Here is a 19,641-nt window from a genome sequence, read left to right on the forward strand (position 1 = left end):
CTCTCTCTCTCTCTCTCTCTCTCTCTCTCTCTCTCTCTCTTTCCTCCCCTTTCTCTCCTGAGCTCTCCCCGAGCCTCTCACCCGCCGGAAGTTCCCAACGCCACCTGCCGCCGTCCGGCCAGCAACCGGTCGCCCCTCCAACCCAGTTCGGACCCCCGCCGTCTCCTATCTCTTCCCGGCCTAGTGTCCGAGCCAGTAGCGCCGCCGGAGAGAAGAAAACCCGCTGGAAACGCCGGCTGCCCCTTCACCAGAGTTCCCTCCTCCGGCCACTATAGGTCGGGATTTTTGGCTCATCTTGTAGCCCTCATCAAGGTGAGTAATCCCTCAAAAGGAATTGGTCTAATTCGATCTTGTTATGAGTAATGTATAATTGAAGTTCTAGGGATTCATAGATGTTTTGGTTCGATTATCCTAGTTAGCCTTAGAATTGGACTAAGTGCTAGTTATGAAAGTTGTTGTGCATGATGAGAGGATTATTCCGTTAAAATTTGGAAGGCATTGGACATCGCCGGAGTTCGACTGCCGGTTGCCGGTCGCCGGAGTTCGGCTGCCGGTTGCCGGTCGCCGGAGTTCGGCTGCCGGCTGCCGGCAGCCGCCCCTTAAGGGTAGTTTTTCTTGTTTTTGAGATGGTTTTAATAAGAGGAGTTTATTGAAGTATAGTTTGGAATTTTTGGAGGAGTTTTGATAAGGTTTGAGATTTTTCAAAGATTAAGGATTTTGCTAGTTGTTAGAATGAAAAATCCGGCCGTTGAATTTCCTTGGTATTTAGTCTAGAATGTTAGAATTGATGAATTAAGGTTGTGGTGGAGTTTGATGTGAATCCGGTGAGTTTAACCCTAATAAGAGTAGTGGGTTAAACGGAAGAGAGTTAGATGTTTTTATTTACGTATTTATTTTCTGGAATTGAAGTTTGGTTCTAAGCATGGTTGTTGTGCCAGGATGCGAAGGGAACCTCGCTTGAGTGGTGATGCGGATATCGTCGGGCATATGCCTAAATTAGTGAGTGGACATTTTAGTTTTAAATAAATATGCATGCGAGATTCTATAAGTTATTATTTTATTTTCTGAGCTTCTATTATAATTTTGGCTTATGAGATGATTTAGGAAATTATTTAAGTTTGAAGCATGGATTAATTGTTGGTCAAGATTTATGAATTTGAGCTTGGATTATTAATTTGATATTTGAGTGTGGATATTTTTATAAATTCCGGATTTCTTTAAAAAGGTTTTATTGGTGGACTTTGAGATTTATAAAAGATTTCCGAAAATGGGATTTTCTGTAGTTTTCTATTTTTTAATTTTCGAAATTATTGGTGGAATATCGATCTTGACCTTGAGAATGTTTTAGTGAGTATTTTGGTTTAAGATATTAATTATGATTTTTACTGGTTAATTAAATCTCGATTATAATATAGTTTTGAGAATATTTTGACGTGTGAGACACGTCATTGAGTTTATTTTAATTTCTTATGATTATTTCCAAGTACGGTTGGAAACCGTACCATTCGTATGATCTTGGGGAAGTTTAATGGATTTAAGTGATTTCGTATGTTTTTAGTCACCATAATATAGGGTCACTGATATTGATTATTGCTAGCTAACCATTATTAGCGGTCCTCACCATAGGTGAGTAGAGCGCTTAGCGTGGAACGCTATTATAGCCTGGGAGGCAACCGATCGGTATTTATATTTATTTGTTAGCTAGCCATTATTAGCGGTCCTCATCATATGTGAGTTGAGCGCTTAACGTGGGACGCTATTATAGACTTTTTAGCGGTCCTCATCATATGTGAGTTGAGCGCTTAGCGTGGGACGCTATTATAGCCTGGGAGGCATCGACCCGAGCCTTAGAGGCTCCTTTTACATGGTGATAACTCTTCCCCTTATTTTATTCTTCTCAGTTATGTATTTGATTAACCAGCGGGGCTGGTTTATCTCTTCTGACGAGATTTCTTTATTTGATTAACCAGCGGGGCTGGTTTGTCCATTCATATGGGTTTCTGGATTTAAGCTATTTGATTTATCAATATTGCGTGCAGCTAAAAACTTTTAAAGTTGAAATGTGGGAAAATATTTGAATTGCGTATTGTTAAATTATTTAAATTATTTTTTTGTCCACTCACTCTAACGTTTTTAAATTATTTTCCCCTGAGCCCTTTGGTTTTAAATGCCCAGTTTGTAGGCTAAGTTATTTGAGGTCGAGCGTACATGGAGTCGAGACATAGTCAGAGGCTGCTTCCGCTTGTTCTTTAGTCATTGTTTTTCGTTTAACTTTAGATATGCTCTGATAACCAGTTAGTGAATTAATGTTGGTTATTGTTGGTTGTGGGATTAGTTTAGTTGAGTAATTGTTATATTGGGAGATGTGATGAACTTGGGGAGCAGGAAGGCTCTAGGTGTTGAGGATGGATGTTTGTTTATAGAAGCGTTAAGTTGGACTTTTCAGGTAAGGGTTGTCCATTTTCAAGGAAGGTTATGCCGAATTTTCGGTTAATTTTCCTTGAAAGTGGACCCCGCAGGATTTACCTCGGGTTTCAGGGTGAAATTTGGGGTGGGTCTTGACAAATTTATTCCAAATAAAAGTCCACTCACCGATTTAGGCCTAATATCAGGACCCACCCCGAATTTCGCCTTGAAATCCAAAGTAAATCCTTGCAGGGACCACCTCCAAAGAAAATTTACCGAAAATTCGGCACAACCTCCTTTGAAATAGACAACCCTTCCTTATACAACACCTACAAACACATCTAAAAATCCAAATCCAACCTTATACTCCTAGAGCCTTCGTGCTCCCCAAAGTCACAACACCTCCCAATTTAATCACTAATCTAAAATACTTCCATAACCAAAAATTCATAGGTTCAGAGCAACTCTAATAGGGAAGAAAGGAAACAGAAATTACAAATAACGGAAGCTATATGATGGACTATGCCTCGACTCCATGTACGCCCGACCTCACTATGCAATCTTGCAAATTGGGCATTTAAAACCGAAGGGCCCAGGGGAGAAGCAACTTAAAAACGTTAGAGTGAGTGGACAAAAATAAAGTTTAAAAGAAACAAGTCTTTATGCGTTCCCAAATTTAATCTCTTCAGAAAAGCTATACTGCATGCGACAAGCTCAAAAGTTTTTAACTTGAAAATTAACAATAACGTGACTAGCCTCGCTAGTCTCCCATACTTTGTAATAATGAGCCTCTCAGGCTAGACTATAAATATTTATATATGTATGTATTTACACTCGTCATATTCCTTGTATGAAATCTATAAAAAAATAAGAAAAATAGAAATTCATACAAGGCTACGACGTTTGGGTTTAACGCTCACGTCGCATCATAATGAAATTTTACCTCATTATGCGGAAAAGATAGTGTATATATACGTGCATATTCCCTATATAAGTTCTTTTATTTATATAGGGCTACGACGTGAGCGTTAGAACGATGTGAGCACCTGCGTCTAACTCTCACGTTGCGCCATAATGGAATTTTCCCTCATTATGACGGAAAAACACATATGGCTAGCTAGCATTTATATACATACTATCCTCATAATTATCTATAAACATATCCACCGAAAATTTTCATTTTCGGTAACTCTCCAAAATAACGAAGTTAACAAATAAAATAAGAATATTCACTTTCGAAAATACCCAGCATAATTAATTCATAAAAGGAAATTATTCCACAAATTTTTGAAAATTATCATTCGAAAATTGAGGTGTGACAAGTCCATCCCTTTCTCCATCCCATAACCCATTTTTCATTCGGACGGCTTTCAATGACTATGCTCAAGTAAAAGCCATAGCTGCCATTGTTGGAGCTTATAGTTGGTTGGAAGTTGTTCTTATCTATGAAGACACGGAGTACGGAAACAGCTTAATTCCATATTTGGTAGATCCTTTCCAACAAGTTGGCGCTCGAGTACCTAATAGAAGTGTCATTCCTCTTCATTCTGATGACACAGAAATTCTAAAGGAGCTTCACCACTTGATATCAACTCGGGGAAGAATATTTGTGGTGGATATGACTGCTTCCCTAGGATCCAGATTCTTCTTCTTAGCAAGTCAGGCAGGGATGATGACCAAAGGGTATGGATGGATTGTTACAGAAGGGTTGTCGACTTTATTAGATCCTGTGGGTTCAAAAGGCATACAGTCGATGGAAGGTGTACTGGGAGTAAGGCCATATATACCAATGTCAAAAGAAGTTGAAGACTTTGTGTTGAGAATGACAAGATTCAGGTTTAGAAATCCGAGCAATATTAGTGGTGTAAACCTCTTTGGATTGTGGGCATATGATACAGTTTGGGCATTAGCAATGGCAGTGGAGAAAGTTGGAATAGCAAATTATAGTTTTACGATGCAAAATGTTAGCACAAGCAAAGTTGATCTTACAAGTTTGGGAACTGGTGACATGGGTCAACATCTTCTTGAAGCTATCCTAGATTCAAAATTTGAAAGCCTCAGTGGGAATTTTGGGTTGGTTAAGGGAGAGTTGGAAGCTTCAACCTTTGAGGTATTTAATGTGATTGGTGAAAAAGAAAGAATAATTGGATATTGGAACCAAAAGAAAGGACTTACCCGAAAGCTGAATGGAGCAGCACAGTTGGAGGGAAGGAAGACACTCAAGAGACCAATCTGGCCCGGGGACACTACAAACACACTTCCAACAAAGAAATTGAGAATTGGAGTACCCGTGAAACATGGTTTTAATGAATTCTTAAAAGTCGACGAAAAGAACAACAAAATATCAGGATTCTCTTATGATATCTTCATTGCTGTAGTAAAACAACTGCCATTTCCCATTCGATATGAGTTTTCTACCTTCGACAATGGCACTTGTGATGATCTTCTTTATCAAATTCATCTTCAGGCATGTTTTAATTACAAAGTATCGAATATGTACATGCATGCATGTCGACCACTCATGCATACTCCTTCATTTTCGATTAAAGTCTCTTATTATTGTTTTCATGAGTTGATGAATGCAGAAATACGATGCTGTGGTGGGAGACACAACAATTGTAGCTAATCGCTCACTATATGTAGATTTTACGTTGCCCTATTCCGAATCAGGAGTTTCCATGTTAGTTTTGACCAATGTTTTAAAAGGCTAAGGCGTAGCCGAGGTTATGGAGCGAGAGTCTCACCAAGGCGTAAGCCTTTTGAAAAAAAAAAATTTCCTGCTATATATAACATATTCACAATGAACCACACATTATCACAGAAACAAATTCACAAATTCACAATGAAATACTCACCAGATGATTGATCACTCTATCACAAATTCAGAATGAACCACACACATAGCTCAAACATTCATCTTTCTCATTAAGAAAACATAATTGAATCGGAAATTCGGAATGATGTACGTACCTCAAATCAATGATGAGTTAGTGATCGAGAGAGGTGGTGGTTTGAGGGTGCGGCCTCGGCTTGGAGGGTGAGGCGAGGTGGTGGTTTGAGGCGATTGCCAGGCCTCGGCTTGCAGAAGACAGCGAATTGGTGGTGGTCAGGAGAGGGAGAGGGAGGTCGGGAACTGGTGGTGGTCAGGAACGGGAGAGGGAGGTCGGGAATTGGTGGTGGTCGGGAACGGGAGAGGGAGGTCGGGATTTGGTGGTGGTCGACTGGTCACAAACTAGTGGAGAAGGAGAGGGAGAGGGAGTCGAGAGAGGGAGAGGGAGAGGGAGATCGGGAACTAGTGGTGGTCGCGAATTGGTGGAGAAGGAGAGGGAGAGGGAGATCGGGAGAGGGAAGGACTGAAGGAGGGACTGAGGGAGGCGCACGAAGAAGTGTGCCTTATTATTTCAGTCAAACTAAAACGACCCGTTTTCTTATCAGACTAGGCGCACACCTTATGCGCCTTGGGGTGCGCTTTGTGCGCCTTTTGCGCCTCTGCACCTAACCAACAAAACATAAGGAATTTTCCTTGCGCCTCGCGCCTTTTAAGCCTTAAGGCGCGCCCGAGGCGCGTTTTTTAAAACACTGGTTTTGACAGAAGATATTGAGAGGAATAATATTTGGATTTTCTTGAAGCCACTTCGCTGGGATCTTTGGTTGACTACCGGTATAGCCTTCATAGTTACAGGAGTCGTGATATGGCCGGCTCTTGAGCACCGGGAAAACACCGAGTTCAGAGGTCCTCCACAACAAGTCAGCAACAACTTGGCATGATATTCTGGTTCTCCTTTTCAACCCTTGTCTTTGCACACAGTAAGTTCTCTTGTCTTTTGGCAAGCATCCGTTTCTTAACAACAGCAACTTAGAATATGTGACTGAACATAATTATTTAACAATGCATACTAATTAAGATCAATGCTATTTTCGATGTCATAGGAGAGAAAGTGGTGAACAACTGGTCAAGGTTTGTGCTGATTATATGGGTTTTTGTGGTACTGATCCTAACACAAAGTTACACTGCAATCTTAGCCTCCATGTTAACAGTACAGAAGTTGCAGCCAGCATTCACAGATATAAAAGAGATACAAAGAAACGGTTACAAAGTAGGATATCAAAATAGTTCCTTTATTAAAGGGTTTCTCATAGAACATCTAAAATTTGATGAGACCAAGTTGGTGCCTTTGGAAACCATTCAGGAGTATCACGACGCACTGTCTAAAGGAAATAAGACTGGTCGAGTTGCTGCCATTTTAGATGAAGTTCCTTACCTCAAGTTGTTCCTTAATAAGACGAGTTGTTCCAAGTACACCATGGTTGGACCAACCTACAAAACCGATGGATTTGGCTATCGGTTTGGCTTTGTGAGTTCTATCCTAATTAACTTGCTTGGATTTATTTTTCCCGGTTGAATCAATAAACCGAACAGCAATGTTACATGTTTCCTCTTACCCTTTTAGTTTATTGTATGTCTTCTTATAAACTGCAGGCCTTCCCATTAGGGTCCTCTCTGGTATCCTACATGTCAAGGGCAATCTTGAATGTGACTCAAGATAAAACTCTAATGGATGAAATTCAGTCCAAGTCTTTTGATTACCAACCTGCCTGTGAGGATCAACGTGCCAAAATTGCTTCAGAGGGTCTAAGTCTTGGCATCTCCAGCTTCGGGGGCCTCTTCATCATCGCAGGTGTGGCCTCAATGGTTGCTCTTTTGATGCACATGTATCACTTCCTTTGCTCTCACTGGCCAGCGTTTCGCACAATTTGTTCTTCTGAGAGCACATTTTGGGCCAAATTGGTTGAAATGGCAAAGCATTTTGACAAGAAAGATCTCACTTCACATCAGTTTAAGCGAAGAGACTCAAGAGTACATGCTACAGATATTCCTGATGAAGGTCTAGCAGCTGCACCGGATGCTAATGATATGCAGAACAATTCATCAAGAACTCACGAAACAGTGGAGAACGATCTTGACATTAATGAAAATGAAAATCTTTCTTCAGGGTCAGGGTGTAGGGATTCATCTATGCCTGTACTTGACTCATCATAAGCTATATCATTCATTTCTGTTGTAAATTTAATGGAATTTTCTCAAATTCCTCGTCTATTCTGTCCTAGTTTTTGGAACATGTTAGTCAGAATTAATTGTTTCTACTTGTTGGAAGTTGATAAGTAATCCTCTTTTCTTAATTTTCTTTCTGTATTGTTGTTTGAATGACTCAGCACGGAATATGGTTAATTAGCAAACATTTGTTAGAGGAGATGTGAAGGCTTATTGTAAATGCACCTTTGTATAGGTAATAGCTGCAGGTATACATATTTAGACTACATTTTCCTTTACCCTCTCAGCTTTCTCTGTCAATTAATGTTAAAGACTGTCACTATCGAAAATTAGACTGATCAACAAGGAAAATCCATCATCATTTTCAACAACAGGTGTGTACAAGTTAGATGATCCAATATTTCGAAGAGAAACAGATTAATGACATCCAATTAACAACTAAAATCAATCAAGGAAACAATGAAAGCTGAATGTTTTATTGGGGGGGGAGAGGGAGGGAGGGAATTGGGGTTATGTGTTTTATTATTTTGGCCTATAAACTCCTTCAAGACCACATCAGTTCTTTCCTGATTTATTGAAAACCCTTGAAACACATAGCAAAAGTAACCAGAAATAGAACAACACAAATCAAGCGCTCCAAAATACAAGACTACTGTATCAAAGAATGCAAACCCTTTGGAATTGAATTGAGATCAAAGTAGCAATAAAGATTCATCCTCTTTTTACAATAGTTCTCTAATCTGCTGACTGCTGGTCAGCTGTGGCCCGTTGGTAATTTGAAATAAACTGACATCATGAAGGTCACGAGTTTAAATCCACTCGCATCATTGGCTCGGAAAAAATTGTAGCTTCTGCTAACAAGAACGTATACTGTGAAAATGCATGTTAGTTAGGTGTATCTATTTTGAAATTTAGATATTGGCAGTGAAATTTAGAGAAGCATTTACAGAAAAATCATCATAGATTGGAGGCTATAGTTCGTGTTTGTTTAGAATGCCAAAATGTGCATGTCTATTTTAGCACGGCAACATCAATGCCTCCAGCTGATGGCAGAATTCGGAATGCAAATCTGAGCAATGAAGAGGTGGTTCGCAAATCGACATTACGAAATCTTTGCACTTATTGGGCATGGGAAAGTGCTTCTGCATCCATCTCATGAATTGTGTTGTTTGCAGCCTAAATATGTGCAAACAGTAACAACGGAAAGAAAGTTTTTAAGATTGTAGAGTGCTAGAAGTATTATGAGCCAAGCCCCTCGGTATTCTCCGAGTCTTGAGTGTAATTTAAAGATAAGTCACGCAGGACAAGGGAACTGGATTGCTGGATGTGCAACCATCGTTAACGTAGCAATGGTTCAGGGACCAAATTTCCTTGGCCGGTAATGCCTGCCGCACCAATTTGAGTGACTGCACAAAACAGCTACACTAATGTGCGCACTCAGACACAACAGCTTGAGAATATACACCCGATGGTAGGGAAAAAAAAAAAAAGGCAACACCACACTTGATCCCATTTGACACTATACAATGCATCACTACCAGTTTTCTGGCAATGTATCAATTTAGCTAGATGTTACATAAAAAAAACTTATTCGAGGCAAACTAATACATCTGGAAAACAATACTTAACTAAATAAACGTCTACAAAGTGCAATGGGGATTTTAACTAACCAATCGATTTGATACCGATAAATACAGGCATATGGATACAATTTACGAGCACTTGGGTGATTACTTCACAGCCGTACGAAACACCAGCAATAAAATACAAATAGCACCCAAGTAAGAATTAGTCTCCACTAATCATCGGTGATTGATAAGGAACCCTCTTAATTTCCACAAGTGTTGAAAACTCCTCGTCCATTGGCTGCTTCCATGGTTCCCCATCCATCTGCATGTATGCATTTTTCCATTCCCCACCTCTAACTTCCAACCGAATTGCAGCAGCCTAAATGACACCGGTCAGTTTGTATAAATCCATGAGTACCAATGGATGCATATCAAACCACAACTTTGAACAAATGAATAGAAAACCTTAAGCACTAAAGTGCAAGTTCCAGACTGAAAAATTGACGCCATACATCTAAAGAATTATCCAATACCTTGATCACACAGTATTGGGAAGCAGAACTCAAACTTCAGACCTCATTCACCTCAAATATTAATATACATGTAAATATTCATTCTGTTTGTTATTTTTTGTTCAAAATAACTGTCCATCTCCACCAATAACTCCAATAAGAGTAGATAGACAACAGTTTAATTGGAGTTCTGTTTTTAAAATCAAGTTTGTGAGACCAGATCAAAAATATTCTGTGACAGCCCATGAGTACGTTCTACTTTAATGTAATATTGCTACAAGAAAATTTAATGTTCTAAAAGAAAGCTTAACTAGTATAATAATTCAGGTATGCAATGGGCAACTACGACAGAGGTAGACATTAAAAGATTAAAGCATTAACTGAATCAAAACACGCACGCGCGCACACACACACACATCATTTAAGAGTTCAAAAATGCATCAAGAAGCATGAAACTCTTAATAATATCATCCTGCTGTTACCCATATTTAAAAGGCCTTTTGCATATTTGATATAATGTGACTTAACATAGCTTGTAAGATACGTTGTTGCTGTACCTGGGCAATATGTTTGGCTGAGATGAGTTCAACCATAACAAAAGATGCATGCCACCCTTGTTTCAGGCCAAAGATTTCTAGAAGACCATCATCAGCATGGGCCTCCACGAAGCCTCTCTGAACAGCAAAATTAAAGCCAACGACTATTAGTTTGGATTCAGCATTGCTTATAAGCATAACTCATAACAAACCAATTGAAAGTTGTGATTGGCCTGATTGCATTTTCATGAAACTTAATTGTATCATGATCAAAAGTTATGATATCTAAACCAAACATGACAAAGTATGTAAACATCAACTAAAATTCCAAGCATAAGAAAAGCTAACAACAGAAAGTAAAGTTGGAACTGATTGTGAACAACAGAGAATGTGTGCCAACACTGTTAAACACAAAACAAAACTCATCCTCCAATGTACTTACATGCAGCACCACATCACTTCACTAAAAAATTATGGTACCTTTTCCAAGTAATCAGGCTTCAGATTTCCCCATGGATTTCTTCCGCTCCCATAGTTATGAAGATTCAGAGCAACGATTGCCCTTACACTGAGAAAAAACAACATAACATCATAAGATGTTGCAAACAAAACAAATAAGAGAAATGGAAACATCTGCACTTTACAAGTTCATATCTGACAGACTCTTAATTTGTGTCAATTTATTTTCAGGAGACACAATAAGCAAAGAAAGGTACAGATTTGAAATATGCAATCACAGATGAATGACCAGAAAAGGAAACTTCCTTTCCTGAGTGTCTTATATGGCCATATTAAAAGAAAAAGATAAGTGAGAAAAAAAAACAAATAGGTATTAATAATAATACAAATAATTACAAAGGTTTATATCATGCTAATCACATATATGTGAACAATACCCAAGGGAAAAAAGAACTGCACCTTGAAGGGACTGGAATCTGCTCCCATTCTGAACAATTAACCTTTTTAACATGTATCCTTAGGATATTCCTTAGTCCCCTACAACCAGATAAATAATTGCATACAAATCAGAAAAGGAGCATACACACAGGGTTTGAAACAAATTATGCTAAATAATTTGATACACTCACCCAATAAAATATAAAAAGGTAGACAGAGAGATAGAGAGAGAGAGAGAGAGAGAGACTTTGAAACAAATTATGCTAAATAATTTGCAAGTTTATCTGATAACTAAAAGCAAATAAAGCACCGCTCATAGGACTCTATTTGACACCAAGATACACACACCCAATAAAATATAAAAAGGTAGACAAAAATATATCACAGAAGCACAAGATTTCCTATACACAACTCTTTAGTAGTTTCTTGTTGGTGTGTTTGTAGTGGCCTGGTGGGTAACAGGTTCACACAAGAAAAAAAAATAAAATCAGGTTTCAGTCTCCTCAATATAAAACCAAGCCACTTAGCCTTGATACCGTTGAACCTAAAGGATGAATTCTTCTCAACCAAGGAGATGTCATATGCACTAGAAGTTTTGTCTAACTGCTCATTAAACGTAATGAGAAAAGGATATAGGTTGTCCTCTATACATGAATTTTGACCACAGCAGTTCTATTGGACAGTACAAAATAGAATAACATGCAAGGAGAGCAATGTCAAAGTTAATAAAATAATACAGTTTGAAGATATCACACCTTAAACTTGGATCACTTGTGTGCAGGTAAAGTGGCTAAGAACAAGTCATCTCTAACTTCTAAAATGATCTCATTTTTGAGACCTAAAAAAAATGACCTCATTTTAAAAAGGATTATTTCATTTTTTTTAATCTGAAAGCGATGTATGTGGTATTTCATACTCTGTTAGACCAAGAGAGTTCTATTGTATCATTCAATAGATCATAAAAGGCACAAGATAACCAGGAAGACAGCTCAAAACATCCTACTAAATCAACATAATATACTGGACGGTACAAAACTGAATGACAAGGAGAAAGCAACATCAAAGTAAATAAATACTGCTTCAGTTTGGAGACATCAAACCTTAAACTTGGATCACTTGTGCAAGGTGTGAAGAACCAACCTTGTGTGCAACTGTAACCGGAGTAAACCAACTGCAGTAACAGACTAATCAAGTCAATGCTAAAACATAATTGTATGAGACTAGCATACTTGGTGATCAAGTTAATAAATAAATAAATAGATCAATAGAATATATGTTATTTCTGGAATTCCAGTGATCAAGAAGGAAACTATGTGCTAAAATGGACACTATTCTACTCAAAGATTCAACAAGCTCTTGCAAATGATGTCATTTCTGAAAAGCATGCCATAAAGGAAATTAAATCAGATATAATGATAGAGGTATTCAATCACACCTCTTTTGGAATTGGACCCTATTTTACAAGCAAACAAAAAATAAACTCAAATCATATATGAAGAGAGATTAAACTTCAATCAGACCTTATTTGAAATTGGACCTTGCGCAAGATAGGGTTTTTCGTTTCTTAGATGGTGAAATCCATAAGCTACTTGCGCGTCCATCCCTGAATAAGCAAATATAATCTATTAAGCATCACATAAAGTAGAGCACCTCATAAGCAAGAATAAGGCTGTATCCAGTACAAAGACAGTGAAGAATATATAGCCATTATACATACCTATGCTAAAGTAATTATAAAACACTCCTTCATAACAAGTCCGTTTCTCAGGCAACTGCCCTTGAATTTCCAAACCCTGCAGTCACCCAAACGTGTCAAACATAAAACATAGAAGTGATAGAACTATTGTATCCTTAACAACATATACATAAAAAATTCCCAAGCACAAAAACTGTTTTTTTTATAGCAAACAATAATATGAGACTCCTTAACAACAATGTAATCAAGCATTATTTTCTAAATTTAATGCATCCATTTTCCCAAACTACCTCCTTATTTCATAACTTCTTGAGATCTTATTCACTAACCATGATACTTCATTCTCAAAGGACATACTATGAGTATCCAAGAATGTTAGATAACTTCTGATAAATACAGAAATTAGGAGGAAGAAAGCATTTCACATTAGTTCGAAAAGAAAAAAAAAGATAACGTGTATAATGCCCCTATATGGGTATAATACTTCGGAAAAAGTTTATCAAAGCAAGATGATGATAAAGCGCTCCAGTATTCAACGTCTGCAATTTTTTTGGAGCATTTTAACCAAATCCTGGAAAGGATTCATGGGTCGGTCTTTCTATGCTACATCAGAAGAAAGAAAGGTGGCTTAGGTGATTCCATTATTGGTGAACAATATTTAAGATGACTGGGATAATGCTAGGGAGTGCAAAAGGGATACTGTACTTGCAGAACATTGTATGGCCCTCTATCAAGTAAGAAGGGCAATGTAAAATACCAGAAAATACCTTTAAGAAACACATAATTCATAGAAGAGGTGGTCCTATATATTTCTTTCATGAGATAGTCCTATTTGTAGTCTTGTTTTCAGAAGATGACCTAATCAGATAGAGATTTGAGCAATTAAAAAAAATGATTTTACACCAAGAAGACTAATTTGAAATCATGACAAGCATTTGCACAGAAATTGACACATGAAGGAAGTATTGTCAAAAATTAAGATTGGGAAGGTAAACCCAATAATAATGCCAAACAATGCAAAAAAATATAAGTAGCCAGATTTACAACCTCATCAAGAGTGCACTCTTCAGCAAGCTTCAAAGAATGAGGTGGTTCCAAAACTGTACCATCTGGCATTTGTATTAGAATATTCCAACTGCACCATGACAAAAACAAATATTAATACTGTTAGCTTGACAAAAAACCCCATATTTAAGCTGTATTTTTGTTACTACTAAGTACAAAGGGAGCTGGCTATTGGAACTGGACTTCATCCCAGATTATACAAATAAAACTTAACCTAGCGGCTTATTGGGTATATAGGTTATAAGCTAGTGATTATTACTACTATTACAGGAAATAATAATTCCAAAAGAAAAGGGACTTGCAATCAATTTCATATACTTTTCCATCTTTTCATCTCTTGTGTTTCAAGACAGGCATTAAGCATCTAATAACATATATGCGGAATAACTATGTCAAAGAAACATGATATCTATTTCAACTAATCTCCCCTCCATAGGTTTTGGTAACATTTGAGAGTATCTTGAGGTTAGTCAAAAGACATCTGTGAAAATAATCAGGCTCAAGTCAACCCACAACATCATCCACAGAAGAAAAAAGTAGCCTGCATCTCAACTGCAGTCAATTAGTCCAACTTCTTGGAAAAGATAACAATGGACACATAAATAAGATGGATGTTGAGTGTACCAAACCATTGCAAAACACACAGTAAAGAGTTTCATATATTTACATTTCAGGTGATAAATTAAGGTCCTGAATCAAACAGAAGATTGGTATGTACGAATATATATACAAACATAAATTCACTGATCTAACTCAGTACAATCATTCACTGAGCATGATAAACAGATTGTACTGGTACATCTAATTCAGAATATACAGATTGTCAGCTATTACTAGAACTTACCTATCCAAACGGCAAATAGGACCGGTAGTAGCTCTGTAAAGAGTTTTTTTTATGGCTGATTTCCAGGCAAAAGGGAATGAGCCACCCTGGTAAGAACATATACATAATTACAAACAATGTTCAGTCATACAAGAAAAATCTCTAAACAATCCAAACTCATTGCAGAAGAAAGCTTACCCAACCAAAACTCCGAGACAGATCATTTCCCGTTCCAAGTGGAATAACTCCTACTGGAGGAACTGGTTCCCTGCCCTGCTTTTGAAGCTCAGATAGACAACCTAGCACCCAACCGACTGTCCCATCACCCCCTGCAACCTGCCCAATGATTTAAGTATCTTACTGTGTCAGATTACTATATTGTAGGATATCTTCATATGCCAAATTCACAACAGCTTTCAATCTTTAGGCAAAATATGTCCAATGTCATACCATAACCCTGATTTTTTGCCGACACTCTTTTGCACACTTGTCACCAAGTTCTGCTAAGTGCTCAAGGCAACCCAATCCATACTGAACAAATTCATGAGGCTTCACATCTAAGAGGTCGAAAACCTGCACGATAAAATATTTCCAATTCAACCAAACCACAGTCTACAAATTAAAAAATATATATTAAAAGGACCACGAAAACAGAAAGCAAAGGGACAAAATCAGACAAGGATAGTCCCACTCACATCCACACACAAATACAAACGGTCAGCTTGCTACAAAATGCACAAGGTGAAGCTAAAGCTAAAGAGACACTGGACTAAAATAATTTTAGTCTTGCATACATGTTTATGCCGATGCCTCACACAAAAGCTTCATGGCAAGCATCACTATTTACTGACCCAGTTCACAGTAACCAATTCAAATTTTAGGTAAAGTCTACTCGGCAGACTTAGATTATGGAATGCGGCATTTCAACACCCACGGATTTAGCACCTCTTAAGTTGCAAGCACATGTACAACAGCACACTCTGGCTCTTCCTCATATACTTCATAACCTCAAACTCATAAGTTCACATACCGAAACTAATCAATTTCTGCCCAGATTTTACTCGATTTAAGACACCATATAACAGCACCGCACCCCACCCCCCCCCCCCCTTAGCCTAGCCTGTCCATCATTCCCTAACAATTTCAGTTCTGACTTTAAGTTTGTTGAACCTGAATAATCTAAAGTGTTCATTCTAAAATGAAAATTAAACTAAGCTAAAGTGTTAAACAACACTACAGTTCCGCACCACTTCTTTGTTCTCTAGCTTCCATAAACTCCCTAGATATAAACCCTCATCCATCAAAACACCAGGAAAAAATGATGAAGAAGAAAATAAAAACTCTATATTTGAAAATAAAAATGATGAAGAAGAAACCAAAATTCTTCCACGTAATCAAAAACCCCTAGAACAACACGTAAATGGCCCCAAAAAAAATAAGAAACACGCAAAATTCATGCACAGGCTGAAAAACAAAAATTTGCTTTCAAATAAAGTGGAGATAGGAAAATGGAGTGATTTTAATTATTGAAATAATAATTAAAAACAGAATGAGGAACCTGTTCCTCGCCCATGAGAAGCTGGAGGCGCTCCTTAAGCATAGGTCCATGTCTGCCACCGCTTTTGGGGTTAATAAACACAACCATAGGCATCTCCGGCGCAACCGCATCCTCGCCGCCATTTTCTTCGGAAGGGACAGCGACGAGGTCATGGCTTCCGGGCAGACGGCTGTCTCCGGCGGTGGGGTCCTTCAAGCGAATGGAATCACGCATGGCGAAGCGGATGTAGGTGGGCATGAGCAGCTTCTTCTTCAAGTCCTCCTTGTCTATCCGAATCCCCGATAAGCTGCACCCCCTGAACGAGTCCATCATCGACGATCGCGCCGTCACGCGCGTCGCCGATGACGACGGAGATTCCATTTCCTTCTCTATCTCTCTCTCTCTCTCTCTCTCTCTCTAAAACTCTATCTCTCCAAAACGCTTCTCTCTCGCTTTCAAAAACCGCGTTCGGAGAAAACAAATAAATAAATAAATCTCAAAATTAAGAAAGGGAATGAAGCAATAATTGACATTTGAATAGCCAATGGGAATGAAGCAACATTACTTTATGAATTAAATAATGTTTGGATTCTATGTTAAGCCGTCCTCCTATTTTACATTCGTATCTTCATTTGTATTCTTAATAAATTGCATTTACACGCAATTAACACAGAGTAAAATGAATTGGAGCGATTGGATCTCCTTTTCAAATTTTTCTGTTATTTTTTCTACCTGGTTTGCGGTTAATTTTTAAAGGACGGCCGTGTCAAAATGAAAATACAAATTACAACCTGGAAGTATGTTTCTTATTTAGCTTTACGGATAAGTTATTTTGTTTCGAATTGAGGTTGTGAAAGAGCTTTATCACTGTCAGGCTATTAAAATTAGATGGGAGTTGGATTTGTGTTCTTTTTGGTCTATAATTATCTCCAAAACGTAACTTGTTTAATATTACTCTATAGGGTTAAAACCCTGAAATGGTATATGTCTTAAAGATAGAACATAGAGTAAATTCATGTGTGACTAGAAACATCAGACCCAAGTGGTACTTCAGTGAGTCTAATTACTCGAAAACATCAAACATTTTTGTTAAAGTGGAATATATGATGTGTACTAATTACTCAAAAAATGTATTCCATAAATGTTTCCATATCTCATAAAGTGGACTGTCACATCCCGACCCTTATATTTTTACCTTATTTACTAGCCTGATTATAATAAGAATTTTACCATCTCCGTCATTGAGTTAATAGTTTAATTGGTCCCTAGGAAAGTTATCATCATCATCATCATTTGACTCATCTTCAACATCAATCATATAATTTTCAGATGCATTTATTAGATTTTTAGATAAGCATTCGTATAATCAAGCACTTGATTAAATTATCTCAGTCATTGAGTTAATAGTTTAATTGGTCCCTAGAGGGGTTTCGGGGACGATTATGTGCGGAGGATTATTCGTAAGAGAAAATTTCGACGACGGTAAAAATGGTAAATTTTAGCTAGTAAAAGGTAATTTTTATTCGGGTATTATTTTTCGGGGTGTTTTATTTTTGGAATTGGGTTGTTATATAGGTGATGGACCGGGTTGTCAGGCCCAAACCCAGCCCTCACTTTTTCTTTTTTCTTCCTCTCTTCTTCCCGGTTTCCTCCCGAGCCTCTACCCCGCCGGAAACTTCTCGCCGTCCGTACGCCGCCGTCTGGCCACCACCTGCCGCTGCTCCGGTCCCGTTCGGTTGCCCTCCGACCCAGCTATCTTCCAGGACCGGTGACAGCCCCCCTAGCGCCGCCGTGAGAGAGCGGTGCCGCCCGAAAGGCTAGGCTGCCCTGAACTTCCGGCCGTCGGAACTCCCTCCTCCGGCCACCAAAACCGGCGATCCTTGGCTCATTTTGTAGCCCTCCTCCCGTGCAGCAACCTCTCCAATCAGCTTCCTCCCTCTTGAGCTAGGTAAGGAGAAATGTGGAGTTGAATTTTCTAGGGCTTTTAGGATGTTTTCGTTCGATTAGCCTAGTTAGGCTTGAAATTGGGTGATGTGCTGGTTAAGAAAGTTGTAGAGCTTGATGAGGAGATTATTCTGTCAAAATTTCATAGGTTTTGGAGGTCGCCGGAATTGGCCGCCGGCGGCGGCGCCGCCGGTTAAGAGATTTTTAGGGTTTTAAGTGTGGAATATTAAGAGGAGTATAATTATGTGATGTTTGGACGTGTGGTATTAAGAGTGTAATTTGAAATTTTCGAGTTAGGGTTGTCTATCTGCAAGGGAGATTTTCTCAATCTTTTCAGTAAATTTTCTTTGGAGGTGGTCCCCGCACGACTTACTCCGGGTTTCAGGGTGAAATTCGGGGTGGGTCGTGTCAGTTGGTATCAGAGCTATAGGTTTCCTTTTCCTGCTTCCTTGTCACTATCATATTTGCATAAGTAGCACGTAGTGTCTATAGAGTGATGATCCGACCGCGGCGGATTCATTGACATTTTATGCTTTTGATGCTATGTGTTATTGGGTATATGTGATTATTGTGTTAGTCTTGTTTATGAACTACTAAATTTCTTCTTCCTCAGGTACTATGCCTCCTAGGCGCCCACGGCAACCCCGTGTGGCTACTTCGACCAATGCCGATGAGGGCAATGAGGTCAGGGGATTGGTTGATGATATTGGAAATATGTTGAGGGATGTTATAGATCGAGCTCCACACCCTCATACAGTGAAGAGGAGAGAAGTTTATGAGGCTGGAGCAAGAGAGTTCAAGGGTGCCAAGAGACCCCTCGATGCTTATACTTGGGTAGACAAAATGGAAAAGGCTTTTGCGAGCGCAGATTTGCCAGAAGAAAGGAAGGTGAAGATGGCAGTGACTTTCCTGGATGATTCAGCACATCACTGGTGGTCGCTCGCTAGCAGGAATGTTGAGGATGCTCTGAATATGTCGTGGCAGCAGTTTAAGACGCTTTTCTTGGGGCAGTATTTCAGTCATGCCCACCGCAGCAAAATTCAGTCGGATTTCCTGAATATGAAGAAGAGGGATGATGAGGGTGTTATAGAGTTCCAGGAGAGATTCACTTCCATAAGCTATCATGTGTCATATCTGGTTCCTGATGAGAGGACGAGGATGGAGATGTTCATTGGGGCACTTGGTGGAGTGTTTGCAGATAAGATGACGGGTGTTTATTACCCGACTTTCTCTGACGCTGTTCATGCAGCCATGGCCATTGAGTCTATAGGGATTTATAGTGCTCGGCCACGAGATTTCAGTGGCCCCAGTCAGGGTCCATCCAAGAAGGCTGCTTCATCATCCGCTTCTGGTTCTTCAGCTGGTAGTGGTAGTAGTGGGGGATCAGGTTCTAATTCTCGATTCAGGGTTAGAGGACGTCACAAGAGACCTGCTAGGAGTCAGTTGGGTAGGCAGCAGTCTGGGCAGTATGGTTCGGGTGGCAGTTTCCATGGTGGGTCATCCGGTAGCCAGACTTTTTCATATGGGCAGCAGCAGCAGTTTTCTGGGTGCTTTGAGTGTGGTGGTCAGGACCACTTCAGGAGAGATTGCCCATTGTTGGCTCA

At 39.0% G+C, this 19,641-nt stretch overlaps 2 protein-coding genes and 1 pseudogene across 3 annotated transcripts in view; 1 reads left to right on the forward strand and 2 right to left on the reverse strand.

The window, feature by feature from the left end:
- LOC101298305 overlaps positions 1-5,543 on the reverse strand; it is a 14,507-nt gene extending 8,964 nt beyond the window's left edge. Inside the window, exon 1 of the mRNA XM_004296383.1 lies at positions 5,377-5,543. The gene's annotated coding sequence lies outside the window, so the exon portion shown is untranslated. The remainder of the gene's footprint in view (positions 1-5,376) is intronic.
- Positions 1-7,447, forward strand: part of LOC101312342 — an 11,090-nt pseudogene extending 3,643 nt beyond the window's left edge. Inside the window, exons 2-6 of the transcript XR_184564.1 lie at positions 3,730-4,873; positions 4,992-5,112; positions 5,999-6,213; positions 6,337-6,761; positions 6,887-7,447. The product of XR_184564.1 is annotated as a glutamate receptor 2.7-like (transcript). The remainder of the gene's footprint in view (positions 1-3,729; positions 4,874-4,991; positions 5,113-5,998; positions 6,214-6,336; positions 6,762-6,886) is intronic.
- A 1,295-nt stretch (positions 7,448-8,742) lies between these two features.
- On the reverse strand, positions 8,743-16,524 carry LOC101296276 (diacylglycerol kinase iota-like). Its single transcript, XM_004296377.1, has 12 exons — positions 16,115-16,524; positions 15,007-15,129; positions 14,755-14,892; positions 14,578-14,663; positions 13,716-13,803; positions 12,690-12,765; positions 12,493-12,575; positions 12,073-12,143; positions 10,994-11,071; positions 10,556-10,643; positions 10,097-10,213; positions 8,743-9,406 (listed from the first exon to the last, which is right to left on the reverse strand). Exons 1-12 carry the CDS (start codon positions 16,472-16,474, stop codon positions 9,248-9,250), a joined length of 1,467 nt encoding a protein of 488 aa, XP_004296425.1. The 5' UTR covers positions 16,475-16,524; the 3' UTR covers positions 8,743-9,247.
- Between the last annotated feature and the right edge of the window lie 3,117 nt (positions 16,525-19,641).

The sequence above is a fragment of the Fragaria vesca genome, linkage group LG4 (assembly GCF_000184155.1).
Source record: "Fragaria vesca subsp. vesca linkage group LG4, FraVesHawaii_1.0, whole genome shotgun sequence".
In the NCBI taxonomy this organism is placed as follows: Eukaryota; Viridiplantae; Streptophyta; class Magnoliopsida; order Rosales; family Rosaceae; genus Fragaria; species Fragaria vesca.

Excerpts from the sequence above, each read along its gene's own strand:
- LOC101296276 (XM_004296377.1), bottom strand. The coding sequence starts at position 16,474 with ATGGAATCTCCGTCGTCATCGGCGACGCGCGTGACGGCGCGATCGTCG. Across the intron at positions 14,664-14,754 it reads TGTCTCGGAGTTTTGGTTGG|GGTGGCTCATTCCCTTTTGC; the intron begins GTAAGCTTTCTT and ends TGTTCTTACCAG. Across the intron at positions 12,144-12,492 it reads AAGGTCCAATTTCAAATAAG|TTGGTTTACTCCGGTTACAG; the intron begins GTCTGATTGAAG and ends CTGTTACTGCAG.